The 15,685-nt window shown below is 42.0% G+C and overlaps 1 protein-coding gene across 1 annotated transcript in view; it reads right to left on the reverse strand.

Annotated features, from left to right (window-relative positions):
- The window catches only part of LOC122906816, a 34,606-nt gene extending 22,843 nt beyond the window's left edge, over nt 1–11,763 (reverse strand). Inside the window, exons 1-5 of the mRNA XM_044249255.1 lie at nt 11,745–11,763; nt 9,434–9,508; nt 9,004–9,289; nt 8,444–8,919; nt 7,788–8,326 (exon numbers count right to left, since the gene is read on the reverse strand). Of these exons, the coding sequence (XP_044105190.1) occupies nt 7,788–8,326; nt 8,444–8,919; nt 9,004–9,289; nt 9,434–9,508; nt 11,745–11,763 (1,395 nt within the window). The remainder of the gene's footprint in view (nt 1–7,787; nt 8,327–8,443; nt 8,920–9,003; nt 9,290–9,433; nt 9,509–11,744) is intronic.
- Nucleotides 11,764–15,685: the final 3,922 nt, after the last annotated feature.

Consider the following 15,685-nt stretch of genomic DNA (forward strand, 5'->3'; position numbering starts at 1 on the left):
TAAGACTTGTAAATTTTACTATTAGATGATGGGTGTGGACCTATTCTTATTGCTTTTGAGGGGGCTTCTCTGTGTCTCCTGGATTTTGATGCTTTTTCCCTTTGCCATATGAGGGAAATTCTCTATAATAATTCTCTCCAATATACCTTCTGCTCTCCTCTCTCTTTCTTCTTCTTCTGGAATCCCAATTATTCTAATGTTGTTTCATCTTATGGTATTACTTATTGCTCCGATTCTCCCCTCATGGTCCAGTAGTTGTTTGTCTCTCTTTTGCTCAGCTTCTCTATTCTCTGTCATTTGGTCTTCTATATCACTAATTCTCTCTTCTGCCTCATTTATCCTAACAGTAAGAGCCTCCATTTTTTATTCCACCTCATTGATAGCTTTTTTTTAATTTCAACTTGGTTCTTTTGTTTCTCCAGAAAGGGCTTTTATTTCTCCAGACAGTTTTCTCTAATATCTTCCATGCCTTTTTCAAGTCCGGCTAGCACCTTGAGAATCGTCATTCTGAACTCTAGATCTGACATATTACCAATGTCCATATTGATTAGGTCCCTGGTCTTCGGTACTGCCTCTTATACTTTTTTTTTTTTTTTTGTGGTGAGTTTTTCTGTCTCATTATTTTCTACAGATAAGAATATATGAAGGAGCAAATAAAATACTAAAAGGGTGGTAATGACCCCAGTAAAATATGCTTTATCCAAATCAGAAGAGACCCAAATCATGAGGGGGAAGAAATGGGGTAAAAATAAGTTCAGAAAAAAAATTTTTAAATAAAAAGAAGACATACATATATTAGACTGGTGAATAAAATAGGGTCACCCACTTAATTTGGGGAGTATTTTGGCCTCTTAGAAGAAACTACCTCCCAAAATTTTAAAGAATGAAAAACATATATAAGTCTAAACATGATGAAGGGATGGAATATGACTATAAAGATGAAAAAAAATTTTTTTAATTTCTAAAAATGGAGTTGATAAAATAAGTTGGTTGGAAGAATAATGAAAAAGAAAGTGGAGAGAATTTGCTCAGACTGGAGGGGCGCCTGGGTGGCTCAGCGGGTTAAGCTGCTGCCTTCAGCTCAGGTCATGATCTCCGGGTCCTGGGATCGAGTCCCGCATCAGGCTGTCTGCTCAGCAGGGAGCCTGCTTCCTCCTCTCTCTCTCTGCCTGCCTCTCTGCCTACTTGTGATCTCTCTCTGTCAAATAAATAAATAAAATCTTAAAAAAAAAAAAAAAAGAATTTGCTCAGACTGGAGACTAGAGCAAAGCCCTGTGCTAGATTTAGGGTATATTTTGATCTATTAGAAGAAGTTGTATCCCACATTTTTTTAGGAGAAAAAACCCATGTGTATACAAAAAATAAAGTTAGATACAACAAAGGATAAAATATGACTATAATAATGAAGGTTCAAAAATATTTTTTTGAAAGTTATTGTTAAGATAAATTAGTTAAAAAACGTTAAAAGAGGAAAGGGTAAAAGTTAAAAAAAATAGCAAAGAAAAAATAAGTTAAAAAAATTTAATTAACTTTGCAAGACTAAAGAATCATGGGGAGAAAGCCATGAATTCCATGCTTTGCTTTCTCCTCCTCTGGAATTCTGCTCTTCTCCTTAGTAAGTGAACTTGGTCATGGCTGGGTTTCTTGCTGATCTTCTTGGGGAGGGGCCTGTTGTAGTGATTCTCAAGTGTCTTTGCCTAAGGTGGAATTGCCCTGCCCTCCAGGGGTCAGGCTAAGTAATCTCCTAAGGTTCGCTTTTGGGAGCTTTTGTTCCCTGAATGCTTTCCGTAGAGTTCTGGAGGACGGGAATGAAAATGGCGGCTCCCAATCTCTGGCCTGGAGGAGCCAAAAGCTCGGGCCCCCACTCCTCAATGCGCCCTCAGAGAAAAGTGCTCAATCACTCCTGCCTCCCTGGCCTCCGGCTGCGCTCCGAGCTTACCCAGCTTGTGACCAAGCATCTCTGTCTCTGGCACACAGCACCGCCTGGAGTCTCCAAACCCTGCAGATCCCTGAGCTCTTCCAGGGGTGTCTCCCTGGATCTTGTGGGGTCCTTGTTCACAGAGAAGTGGCCTGTGCTACGGATCATGTTAAGGTAACCCTGAGTTGCTAGCTCACTCCTCAACTCTGTCTCTGTAGCCAGCTTCCCTGCTCTATTACCTGTGTGCTCTGCGACACTCAGACACCCCTGACCCTTCTGTGACCCTGCGGGACCTGAGAACACGCTGTTCCTGCATGGGCTTCACCCCATTTTAGTCTCTGGAGTGATGTCCTTCTGTGGAGCAGACTGTTAAAAGTTCTGACTTTGTGCTCTGTTGCTCCACTGCTTGCTGGGAGCCGGCCCTTCCCGCTGTGGTCTATCTTCCCGTCGCTTTGGATCACTTCTCTGCCAGTCCTACCTTTCAGAAAGTGGTCGATTTTCTGTTTCTAGAATTGCTGCTCTTCTTCTCTTCGATCTCCTGTTGGATTTGTAGGTGTTTGGAATGGTTTGATAAGCTAAATAGCTGATCTCCTGCTACCCGTTGTCATCTCAGCCTGCTACTTCTCTGTCATCTTGACTCCTCCCTCCAAACTTTTTTTATTATGTTATGTTAGTCACCAAACAGAACATCATTAGCTTCTAATGTAGTGTTAACTTTTTGAAGAAAAAAAAAACATACTGTTTTCTAGAGTGGCTATACCTGTTTGCATTCCCAGCAATTTGTTGATTTTCTTTTCTTTGAGGCAAAGGTTATGTTGTTCACATCCATTAGTCTGCCATCTTTGTTCTCAGAAGAATTCCCAGCACATACTAGACGCTTATTAAAGGAATTTTAATTTGTTTCCAAACAAGGTGAAAACTGAAGAAATAACACCAAAAGAAAGTATACTTTCATTTATTTATTCCAAAATAAATAATCAAATCTAGGATGATACTGAATTCAATATGCACCACATGTCCCACTAAGAAAGAAAAAGTGCCACCTACTAAAATAAACTATGACATGCCATCGGTGGTAAGACACTTTTCCATTTTAAACTCCATTTAAAACTATATGCAATGGGGGGAAATGTGCATCTTAGGATTAATGAAGCACAGTGATTACTAAATGCTTAATCTTTCCATGTATTGCTCTCAAGACCCTTATTCTCAAAGAACTAAGATTCTAGTGAAAGGAGATAGAAAGGGGATAAATAAATTAAAACACAAGTAAAGATAAGTTCAGCTTGTGATCAGTTCCATAAAAGAAATAAATATAGAGAGACTACAGAGAGGACTTGTAGGTAAATCACAGGAATGGTCATGACTAGATTTAAAAAACAATTATATGCGTTCACTAAATTATCAAACAATACTTCTGTAGGGAGGATGTTGAGTCACTATTGCTGGATAACTTCACAAGTATTCTTGTTTGCAAAGACAGGTGATGGGACCAGAATGTGCATTCACACACACTTTTATGAGGAGTGACTTGCCAAACCAGGCATAAATCCTGTTCAGGCACAATTTTGTAAGGTGTGTGCTTGCCTGGTCTTCTTAATCTGGGCAGCATAGTAACAGCATGTGCCAGTTGGGGTCAACTGGATTTGGTACCACTCCTAAACAATACCTAAAGAATTCTTCTCAACACTGGACTTTATAAAGAAAACAGGAGGATTAGCTGACTGGGGCTGGACTCACATGAAGGGACAAGCTGTATATCTAAAGAGATGGGATGCATAGATACATACAATAAATCATAAGTGTCATAATGAGTATAATATGCTTTAGCACTTAGCCTAGAAAGGACCTACCATGGTGTTTCCTGAAATGGGGGCCATCGTAGTCCACATGTTCTTTATGATATTTTAAAGGCATGTCATACAGTTAGGATCCCATTTGGCTGGAATTACAGAATGCCATCTAACTAAGCTGCAGCACATTACTTGTCTCATATATGAAGGGTCTGGAGCAGCAACGAGGCCACAGCAACACCACTTGGACCCAAATGATTTCTTTACTCCACTCTCAGTATGATAGCCTTCACCCTCTCACTTGTCTCCTCTTGGTCTCAGTATGCTTGCTGCATCTCTAGGTCTCATACTTATACTTCAGGTGGAAAGAAGAGTGAAGGCTAAAGGGATGAAGTGTTTTCTCCTGATCACACTCTGCCATTTCATTTTAGGGGGAACATGGCCCCAGAGGCTTCTGCCTGCATTTCATTGGCCAGAATCCTATCTCATCTCCACACTTGGCTGCAATGGACACTGGGAAATGGGAACATTGCCACCCAACACAAACTTGGGTTCCCTAAGTATGAAACAAAGAATGGAATTTGCATAGCAAATAAGTATTTCTGCCACATATATTTTCTTTAGGAGATAATTTAAAAAATCCTCATAATGTAAGCATTTTGGGGATCCTATTATAACCGATGTAAAACCAACATAAAATTAATAAGCATGATCAGACTTTATAATTGTCACTGACTAACAAGAATAGAATGAGGACTGTCTTTTTTTTTTTTTTTTTTTTAAGATTTTATTTATTTGACAGAGAGACACAGCGAGAGAGGAAACACAAGCAGGGGGAGTGGGAGAGGGAAAAGCGGGCTTCCTGCTGAGCAGGGAGCCTGATGTGGGGTTGGATCCCAGGAATCATGATCTGAGCCAAAGGCAGCCGCTTAACAACTGAGCCACCCAGGCCCCCCAGAACAAGGACTGTCTTAACATTTTCAGAAATGACTGAATAAGTAACACATAATTATTAATTAAATAAGTTTTTTCATGTTAAAGATTGGAAGAGGCTCTGAGAAGGTAGGAACTTGCTCCAACAGTACTGAGCTAGCTGGTGATTAATCTCTGAGTCTTTTAGCTTCTTGGTGCCCTAGTACACTGATAGACCAAACATATCCATGGTCATCTTGTAAAAATCATCATGGAGCACAGTGTGATGCAAAAATAACGAATACTGTTATGCTGAAAAAATTAAAAATTAAAAAAAAAATCATCAGTGTACCTGTCTGTGTTGAGCATTATCTAGTAAGCAATTTGTGTCTTACTCAAATTGTAGTGACAACACTTGAATAATAGCAATTATGTGAATTTTGGAAACAGACTTAAGCTAGAGTATAGCAATTTATTCTATGTTTCTGATTCTAGACCATAACACTATAATTCCATTATGAAAATGTGGCAGTGATGCTGGCAATAGTGGCTGGGTGGGCAACAAACAATCAACCATCTTCAAATATCTTTACTCTTTGCTTTTTGTCCTAAACTCCTCAGGGAGCTGTTATATTTGATACTAGGGCCTTGTCTGTGGTCTTAGTCATCTTAAGCATCATTTCTAGACTTTTTCATGAAAGAAATTCTTCTCTGAGTGACTCATATAGGCATAGATATTCTACCAAGTCAGAGGTCGGATCAGACTTTGCCCTTCATTTCACACTATGGCAGAAATGAAACTCAGTTATTTGCTACAGTGGCCTGTCCCTACTGTAGGTGCTCACTGGATATTTGTTGAATGACCAATTAGCTACATCTTATAAACATAATCCTTTGGCCTGGGTGTGGAGAGGATTTGAGAGTAGTACTCTTGAGAGACCAGAAAGCTATATTATTCAAGTACACAGATTCAGATTGGGCAGATAGAAATGGTTAGAGTGTTTGCCCCATGTTGGGTACTCCACCATTTTGTTAAATGAATGAATTTAGATATGAGACCTACACAGAAAGACACAAACATTTACTTTATTTCTTTGATCAGAATTAATGAATATCTCTTATACCTGAGTTGTGTCTGTCTCCCTCAAATAGTTTTCATGACTAAACCTGGTAGATAGGTTAAGGCAATTTTCCTGAGGAAGCAAATATGGCCAGACAGAATTAGGGGATACTCAGAGCAGACAGGCAACCTTCTGGGTGTCCCTGATGTGCTTATTCCTAGAGCCAGCTAAATTTCTCATCTAAAGCCCTTTCTCAGGGCTCGGGAATGGGGGAGAAGAGTGGAGGTCTGCGGACGCCTATCATGCTTCATGGTTTTGCAGAGACTGATGGCAGTCTAGTTTGCTCTAGAACCCATTATAGTTACTTCCGGAATCCGCTTCATGGTGCACTCCAGTCCATGGCATGGGGAAAATAGATAACGCTGGTGGGTGGATTTAATGGCTGCAGGAAACAATTTTTCTAGAGGAGAAAAAAGTGGTTTAGTTTTAAGAGAGTTCCTCTCTTGTGGTGAGTTATCAAGCTCCTAGTCCCAGCTCTATGACTCCTTCCTAGGTTGCCATTTTCTTTAGAGCTTGACACTTAAGTGTAGAGATACACAATTTCCAAAAAATCTGAAGTCATGTAGGGAAAATAAAACTACTTTGATAAATGGAATTAGAGGGGAAGATGAAAATATAGATAATTCTTATCTTTTGAACATTTTTTGGTTAAATGTTTATAACAATTAGCAAGTTTGAGAATATAAATTTTCCTCTTACTCCCTGTACTCTGAGCCTTTTGAACTGTCTCTTGTTTTTAGTCTTTATAAGAAGTTAAGAAGGTGCCATCGCTAGAGACTGCTCTGTATCAGCTCTTAGAGGCCTGGTTTGGAGGGCAGAAACTATTCACCAACCTGGAGCAAGAGTGTCTGAATTTTCATAGTGATCCACGTAATTAGAAATCCACTTGTTCGTGTACCAGTGAAGTCAAGAGGGTCCTCCCTCTACCAGTAAATACTCAGTGTGACTCACATGTGTATCAAGTACTTATAGAGGCTATTATTCTCGTTTTCCTCTTGTCAGACATTCATCAGAATGTTCTAGTTTCATAGTGTGACATCAGAATGTTCTAGTTTCATAGTGTGATTCTGGTGGAATTAAACATGAACACCCCAACTGAATAATGCATTCTTTTCGCCTTAAATCACACTTACAAATTGATCCCAAGCTATGGGTTTGCCTCTTGGGGCAGAGGTCAGTGCACAGTAGCATCAATGACCAAAAGACTTAATGAGGCTTTAATGACCTGCGTGAGCTGGCTCCTCATGTAAGCTGCCACTTGTTAAGATTTCAACGGGAATTTAATTCTTAGGATGGCCAAAAGGACCAGCCCTTCCCTGTCCAGCAGAAGTCAGACCCTGAAGGCTTAAGTCTTAAACCAAAAGTCAATAGGAGCAAGCAACAAGGCTGGCAGAGAGTCTTTATCTTCTCTTGTAGAAATAATGGGGCTGCTCAGAGGACAAAACATACCTAGAGCCCTGCTGTGAGAGCTCTCACCAATTGTCTCTCCAATATAGAGTAGCCATGCTCATAAAAATCTACTTAAACCTGGTTTTAAAAAATCTGCAGAATTTCAGAGTGGGTGGTAATCAAAACAAAATAACATCGTTTTTGAGATGAGTGGGCCATTCAAAATGTTTCTATTTCATCCTCTCCTCTTACCACCAATTTCTTGTATTTTTATGAAAATTTCCAAATTTTTAAATCTATTTTTACATAATGGTTTATGCCTTTTTCTAGCTCTCACCATGCCTTCCTGTATTTGTGCTTTTATTTTCCTCTTTCTGTCTGCTTTATCTTCCTCCATACTCTCTTCCCCTTCCCTCTTTCTTTATGTCCCCCTCTGTCTCTAACACCCTACTCTCTTCCTTAGTTCTGTCCTCATTTTTTATGCTTCTTGCTCCTCTCCTTTCTCCCCATCTATCTCCCTCTGTCTTTCCAAAGCTTTATGTAGGTTTCCTCACCTCTGACAGTTTATCATGCCTCAACTCCTCATGCCCACATCCTCCTCCTCAGATACCCTTTTTCCTATAACGACCTTCACATTCCTGGGCCAATACTCACCACAAAGAAGCCAAGTCCAACGAAGAGTGAAACTGCCACTGTGGTGGCTGCCAGGGAGATGAGGATGATTCCGATAGGTGTCAGGCGCCTAGTGGGTTTCACTGAGGTTACTGAATCTGTTCCCTTGGGGCGAGTGTCTGGATGTTTACTGGTGTAGTGTTTGGTGGTCTCCGGGTCTGCAGTAAAAGAGTCCTCAGTGGTCCCCACCTCTGCAGTGGTATGGTCATTGGTGGTCCCCAGGTCTGCAGTGGTATGGTCCCTGGTGGTCCCCAAATCTGCAGTGGTATGGTCTTCTGTGGTCGCGGGGTCCACAGTGGTATAGTCCTCGGTGGTCCCCAGGTCTGCAGTGGTATGGGCCTCAGTGGTCCCCACGTCTGCAGTGGTATGGTCCTCCGTGGTCCCCGGGTTGGCCATGGAATAGTCCTCTGTGTTTTCTGCGTCTGCAGTAATGTAGTCCTTGGTGGTCCCCACGTTGGCAGTAGTGTAGTCCTCGGTGGTCCCTATGTCTGCAGTGGTATAGTCCTCGGTGTTCCCCGGGTCTGCAGTGGTGTAGTCCTCGTTGGTCCCCACATCGGCAGTGGTGTAGTCCTCTGCAGTGGTGTAGTCCTCGGTTGTCCCCACATTGGCAGTGGTGTAGTTCTTGGTGGTCCCCATGCCTGCAGTAGTGCAGTCCTCGGTAGTCCCCAGATCTGCTGTGGTATAGTCCTCGGTGGTTTCCAGGTCTGCAGTGCTGTAGTCCTCAGTGGTCCCTACGTCTACAGTGGTATAGTCCTCGGTGGTCCCCGGGTCTGCAGTGGTGTAGTCCTCAGTGGTTCCCACATCAGCAGTAGTGTAGTCTTCTGCAGTGGTGTAGTCCTCGGTGGCCCCTATGTATGCAGTAGTATAGTCCTTGGTGTTCCCCGGGTCTGCAGTGGTGTAGTCCTCATTGGTCCCCACATCGGCAGTGGTGTAGTCCTCGGTGGTCCCCATGCCTGCAGTAGTGCAGTCCTCGGTAGTCCCCAGATCTGCTGTGGTATAGTCCTCGGTGGTTTCCAGGTCTGCAGTGCTGTAGTCCTCAGTGGTCCCTACGTCTACAGTGGTATAGTCCTCGGTGGTCCCCGGGTCTGCAGTGGTGTAGTCCTCAGTGGTTCCCACATCAGCAGTGGTGTAGTCTTCTGCAGTGGTGTAGTCCTCGGTGGCCCCTATGTATGCAGTAGTATAGTCCTTGGTGTTCCCCGGGTCTGCAGTGGTGTAGTCCTCATTGGTCCCCACATCGGCAGTGGTGTAGTCCTCGGTGGTCCCCATGCCTGCAGTAGTGCAGTCCTCGGTAGTCCCCAGATCTGCTGTGGTATAGTCCTCGGTGGTTTCCAGGTCTGCAGTGCTGTAGTCCTCAGTGGTCCCTACGTCTACAGTGGTATAGTCCTCGGTGGTCCCTGGGTCTGCAGTGGTGTAGTCCTCAGTGGTCCCCACATCGGCAGTGGTGTAGTCCTCTGCAGTGGTGTAGTCCTCGGTGGTCCCCAGGTCTGCATTAGTGTAGTCCTCAGTGGTCCCTACATTGGCAGTGGTATAGTCCTCGGTGGTCCCCACATCTGCAGAGGCGTAGTCCTCAGAGGTCATAAGGGGTTCACTAGTGTAGTCCTCAGTGGAGCTTAGGCTCAGGTTATCACTAGTATATTTTTCTCTTGTCTGTGAGTCATCAGGGCTGCTCAGTGCGTTCTTAGTGGAAACATTTTGGCTTGTTCCTACTCAAAAATAATCTCTTTTAATGTGGATCTTTGATAGCCTATCATCATATGCTCTGCTTAATAGTTTCAGTAGTTATCCTTCCCTTTTATATGGCCAGTCTCCCCATAAAATATGGTTGGACTTATTTAAGTTAAGGGTCATCTGGTATTTTGAGTTTAATTCTGATAAAACATATTCCACAAGGAATCCCCTAGCTCTACAATATGCAGTATCCAGAGCTAAGCCATAACCTTAGAATGTCTGTTCTCCAGCCTTTGGTTTTGCTTTCTGCAGTTCTGGTCTCTTTCTGTGGAACACTAAGCCTAATTCTTTCTCCGCATCATTCCCCCCTCCCACTCCCATCCTCAGAGTTAGTAGTTCAGCAGACTGGATGTTCTTACTCCATGTTTGTATGTGTTGCCCCTCATCCAGTTATGTCTCGGGTAAACAAAATGAGGCAGGAGATGTGATTCATATTAGAGATTAAATTCAGGTCATGGCTTGGTATATGATTTAGAATGAGACAGTTCCTGGTTCTGTTCTAAAGCTGAAGTGGCAGGATTGGAAGCAGGTGAGATTCAAGTTGGTTTGGGGGTAGCATGACTCATGAGGGATTGTGTGAGCTGATTGAGATTGACAGGGGCATAAGTAGAAGGAAGACATGAAGCCTCTGTACCTCCCACTGCCCCCACCTGCAGGGCATCAGGCCTGGGAGTATTTATTCATATGAATAAATGCAGCTTACATGGCATAAATTTTGGAATTTTGGGTCCTCTGTCCAAAAGAATTCCTTCCTATCTGCTGCTGATTCCCAAAATTCTCTAATAAAGCTCACATCTTTTATTTTTAAGAATTAGAGTTCTTAAATTAAGAATTAAATAGAATTTAATGGGGTTAAATTTAATAGGATTAAATATTTAGTAGAATTAAAATAGGAAAATTTAAATAAAGTATAAATGATCAAAAACAGATAATTTCCTTAAAAGATGGTATGAGATGGAGCACCTGGATGGCTCAGTCATTAAGCATCTGCCTTCAGCTTGGGTCGTGATCCCAGGGTCCTGGGATCGAGCTCCACATCAGGCTCTCTGCTCAGTGGAAAGCCTACTTCTCCCTCTTCCACTTCCCCTACTTGTGTTCCTTCTCTTGCTGTCACTCTTTCTGTCAAATAAGTAAATAACATCTTAAAAAAAAAAAAAGAGGTTGTGAAAAAGAGAATGAACAGGACCCTGGGAACCCTGCTTCCCTGTGACAGAAGGTTGGGGGCAGATAGCAGGGTCCAGAACTTCTCAAAGTTCATTCACTTATTCCATAGCTTTGCTTAAGACTGTCCCTGCCTGAGTCTTAGGATGATTTTTCTCCATAGATCCCAACCCTCATTTCTGAAGGCCCTGAGGAGCTTTCCATATTCTCCAAAGTTAATTCACTTACCTAATTCTGAACCCCCAAGTAGAAGCAGGAGTAGCAGGAGAAGGGATGTGGCAGAGCAGTTTCTTCTTTTCATCTCAAGAGAATTCACATGGGATGGAAACCAGGGTGCTTTTTCCTCCCCCTTCCCTCTACTATATCTCTTTTCTTCTTAAGCCTGCCGTGGCTGTGGAATTTATATATACTGCTGCCTAGGGAATCTAGGACTCCCTGTCTTCCTTCTTGCAGGGAGGAGCAGGCTGCCCCATTGCTCTCTGTCAATCAAGGGAAAAAGTCTCTAACAGAGTGGAGTGGCGGTGGGGGGTGGAGATCTTACAGGTGCAAACAGGGCCCAGAGCCCAGATTTGAACAGTAACAGGATATCAAAGCTTGTTGGCATGAGTGGCATCACTTTTTGGTGCGGAATCCTGGGTGAGAGCTGTTCTCCACACAATGTCTCTGTGCTCAGAGAGGGCTTCTTGTCCACAGGTGGGAGTGGTAAGGTGGGGGGGAGGCAAGGAGTGTGTAAGCCAGGTCTGCTTGGGGGCTAGTGCATGGTGACAGGAGAGCTAGATGTCAGAAGGTGTAGAGCACCTTTGTCCTTAACAGAAAGGAGTGGCATTGATGAGGCGACATAAACACCTAATCTCAATATCCGAAAACTACTCTCTTTCAGTCATCATCCAGATCCTTTTCATTGTCTTATCTGCAGCCCATAAATTTATTTTCTTGTTCCTACTATTTGAGTGCTACCAAGATTTTCTTAATTACTAGATAAAACTAGCTCATCTCCGGAGGTTCTGTCAGGCCTGGAGTGAGAATGCCCATATTCCTTCCTTCTCTCACCTGCATTCAGATTCCCCATGGCACATACTCATCAGGTCTCCATAGGCTCCTGAAATCTATGACGGTTTCTCACTTTCTTTGTTTTTCATGATGACATCTTTGCTTTTGGTTTTTTGTTTTTTGTTTTTTGTTTTTCATTTATTTATTTTCAGCATAATAGTATCATTATTTTTTCACCACACCCAGTGCTCCATGCAATCCATGCCCTCTATAATACCCACCACCTGGTACCCCGACCTCCCACCCCCCTGCCACTTCAAACCCCTCAGACTGTTTTTCAGAGTCCATAGTCTCTCATGATTCACCTCCCCTTCCAATTTACCCCAACCCCCTTCTCTCTAACTCCCCATGTCCTCCATGCTTTTTGTTATGCTCCACAAATAAGTGAAACCATATGATGATTGACTCTCTCTGCTTGACTTATTTCACTCAGCATAATCTCTTCCAGTCCTGTCCATGTTGATACAAAAGTAGGTTATTCGTCCTTTCTGATGGAGGCATAATACTCCATAGTGTATATGGACCACATCTTCCTTATCCATTTATCCGTTGAAGAGCATCTTGGTTCTTTCCACAGTTTGGCGACCGTGGCCATTGCTGCTGTAAACATTGGGGTAGAGATGGCCCTTCTTTTCACGACAACTGTATATTTGGGGTAAATACCCAGGAGTGCAATTGCAGGGTCATAGGGAAGTTCTATTTTTAATTTCTTGAGGAATCTCCACACTGTTCTGCAAAGAGGCTGCACCAACTTCCATTTCCACTAACAGTGGAGGAGGGTTCCCCTTTCTCCACATCCTCTCCAACACATGTTGTTTCCTGTCTTGCTAATTTTGGCCATTCTAACTGGTGAAAGGTGATATCTCAATGTGGTTTTAATTTGAATCTCCCTGATGGCTAGTGATGATGAACATTTTTTCATGTGTCTGATAGCCATTTGTATGTCTTTATTGGAGAAGTGTCTGTCCATATCTTCTGCCCATTTTTTGATATGATTGTCTGTTCTGTGTGTGTTGAGTTTGAGGAGTTCATTATAGATCCTGGATATCAAACTTTTGTCTGTACTGTCATTTGCAAGTATCTTCTCCCATTCCGTGGGTTGCCTCTTTGTTTCCTTGACTGTTTCCTTTTGCTTTTGGTTTTAATAGTTATTTATTTTAAAGAGAGAGAGAGCATGCACATGACTGAGGGAGTGGGGGGTGAGGAAGAAGGAGAAGCTTAAGCAGACTCCACACTGAATGTGGAACCTGAACATGGGGCTCAATCTCATGACCCTGACATCATGACCTGAGTCAAAACCAAGAGTGGGACGCTTAACTGACTATGCCACCCAGGCGCCCAATGATAACACTTTTGAAGAGCGCTAGTCACACATTTTATCAAACATCCCACAACTTTGGTTTGTCTGATTTCTGATCACTCATTTTATTTCTTATGATTAAATTGGGGTTATATATTATTGGGAAGTATACCACAGAGATGCTGTGTCCTTCTCTGGGCCCTGTATCAGGAAGGTCATGATATCAATGTGACTTATTTCTGGTGATGTTAACATTGACCTCTCTGCTAAGGAGGTGTCTGACAGGATTCTCCACTGTAAATTTACTACTTTTCCCATTGTAATTAGGGGGGAAATTTTCGATAGTCTAATTTTTTTTTTTTTTACTAGTCTTTATGCTCATTGCGGGGCTCAAACTCATGATCCCAAGGTTGAGTTATATGCTCTACCAACTCAGCCAGCCGGACACCCCACAAAAACTCTATTTTTGCTTAAACTTTCAGCGACTAATTTTGGTATCCATTGGTACATCTCACCTGCGGCAGTTGTTACCCTGGGGTTGTAATGGTATCCCTCATTCCTTCTGTATTAATTCACTAGAATTTTTCTATAGAGTAAACATGTGTCTTCTCCCCAGTTTATTTATTTGAGGTTATTTGTTTATATCATTATGAACTCATAGGTATTTATTGTGTTTTGTGAGTTATGGTCTAGCACAGTCACTGATTATTTTGTTGCTTAAAATGACCATTGGGAATGCTTTGGGATTACCATGGGTTGTAGAGTAGGGAATTTTTTTAAAAAGCTGCTAGGCAGAAATAAGTCAGTTGGAGAAAGACAACTATCATATGATCTCCCTGATATGAGGAAGTGGAGATGCAATGTTGGGGGTTTAGGGGGTAGGAAAAGAATAAATGAAACAAGATGGGATCAGGAGGGAGACAAACCATAAGAGACTCTTAATCTCACAAAACAAACTGAGGGTTGCTGAGGGGAGGGAGGTAGGAAGAGGGTGGTGGGGTTATGGACATTGGGGAGGGTATGTGCTATGGTGAGTGCTGTGAAGTGTGTAAACCTGGCAATTCACAGACATGTACCCCTGGGGCTAATAATACATTATGTGTTTATAAAAAATTATTTTTAAAAAAGCTGCTAGGCAGAAACCTCTTGAAATCCCATTTCTTGATTCCCATTTCTATGTTTTTGTGGTCTTGGATTTGTTTCTTTCCTGGGATATTACAAGAGCCCTTGACTTCCAAACCCTGCTGGATTCCAGCCTCTATTTTCTACTCACACAGGCAGAGTGTTCTTGCTTGGAAAAAATATTTAATCCCACAACACCTTAAAACAATCTGTTGACTTCCTGTTGAAGGCAATCTCACTTCCTTGATGTGGCATCTAAAACCGCAAAGTTAACCCTCTGGATTCATTTATTTCCCTGTGCTGTCCTGTCTGGTCCCACAGCTCTTTTGATTATTTGCTGGCAGTGTCACACCTCATCTTGCACGAGGTGCTTGCTTGCCTGATGTTTCCCTTTTTCCTCCTTGTAAATGCCTGCCAAGTCCTTATGATCCAAGTCATAGTCATCTTCTGTGTGAGTCAGCTCCTCCTCCCTTGGCCAGCCTTATATGTTTTTTCCTGGGCTGCTTTAATTAGTAGTACTTGATAATTTGGCCTAAACTTATCTGTCTGCAAGTCCTTCTCCCTTACCAAATTGTGACCTACACATTCATCCTTGTCTCCCCAACTTCTCCAGACCTGGCACCCAGCAGGTGCTCAGTAAATATGGTGAATGAATAAATGAAGAAATGAATGAGAAATGTGATAATTTTTTTAAGACAAAGGACTGGGAGCCATTAAAACTGAAGTGGAGAGCACTGATTAGTTACTACTTTCAAGTATAAAACTATTATATAATAAAGCTTTTTAGTACAGTTTATTAAAGATTATATAGTATAATTTATTTTTTAAATTGTATAGTATTAAATTATTATGTGGTTAAAAAAACCCTAACTATCATATAGTTTTGTTTAGAAAAAATTTACAGGCTGTGAAATGCACAGATTTTAAGTATTTAGTTAGATAAGCTTTGATAGATATATTAACCTGTGCAACCAAAAGACCAGCCAAGAAATAAAACATTTCTATCACTGAATTTTCCTTTTCTAAAAATGCTTATATACATGGGAAATCAGTGATCTAATCTCTGTCACTATAGATTAGTTTGTTTATTTTTGAATTTTATACATATGGAATTGTACAGTATGTATTATTTTGCATTTGGCTTTGATACAGTCTTTTAAAACTATTTTTAAAGATTCATTTGTTTAGGGGCACCTGGGTGGCTCAGTGGGTTAAAGCCTCTGCCTTCGGCTCAGGTCATGATTGTGGATCAAGCCCTGCATAGAGCTCTCTGCTGGGCGGGGAGCCTGCTTCCACTTCTCTCTCTATCTCTGCCCACCTCTCTGCCTACTTGTGATTTCTGCCTGTCAAATAAATAAATAAAATCTTAAAAAAGGAAGATTTATTTGTTTAGGGAAGAGATAGGATTTATTTGTTTAGGGAAGAGATAGAGTACATAAGCGAGAAGGGCAGAGGGAGAGGGACATAGACACTCAAGTAGCTGAACACAGAGACCGACGTGGGGCTTGATCTCACAGCC

The sequence above is a fragment of the Neovison vison genome, chromosome 1 (assembly GCF_020171115.1).
Source record: "Neovison vison isolate M4711 chromosome 1, ASM_NN_V1, whole genome shotgun sequence".
NCBI classification, from domain to species: Eukaryota; Metazoa; Chordata; class Mammalia; order Carnivora; family Mustelidae; genus Neogale; species Neogale vison.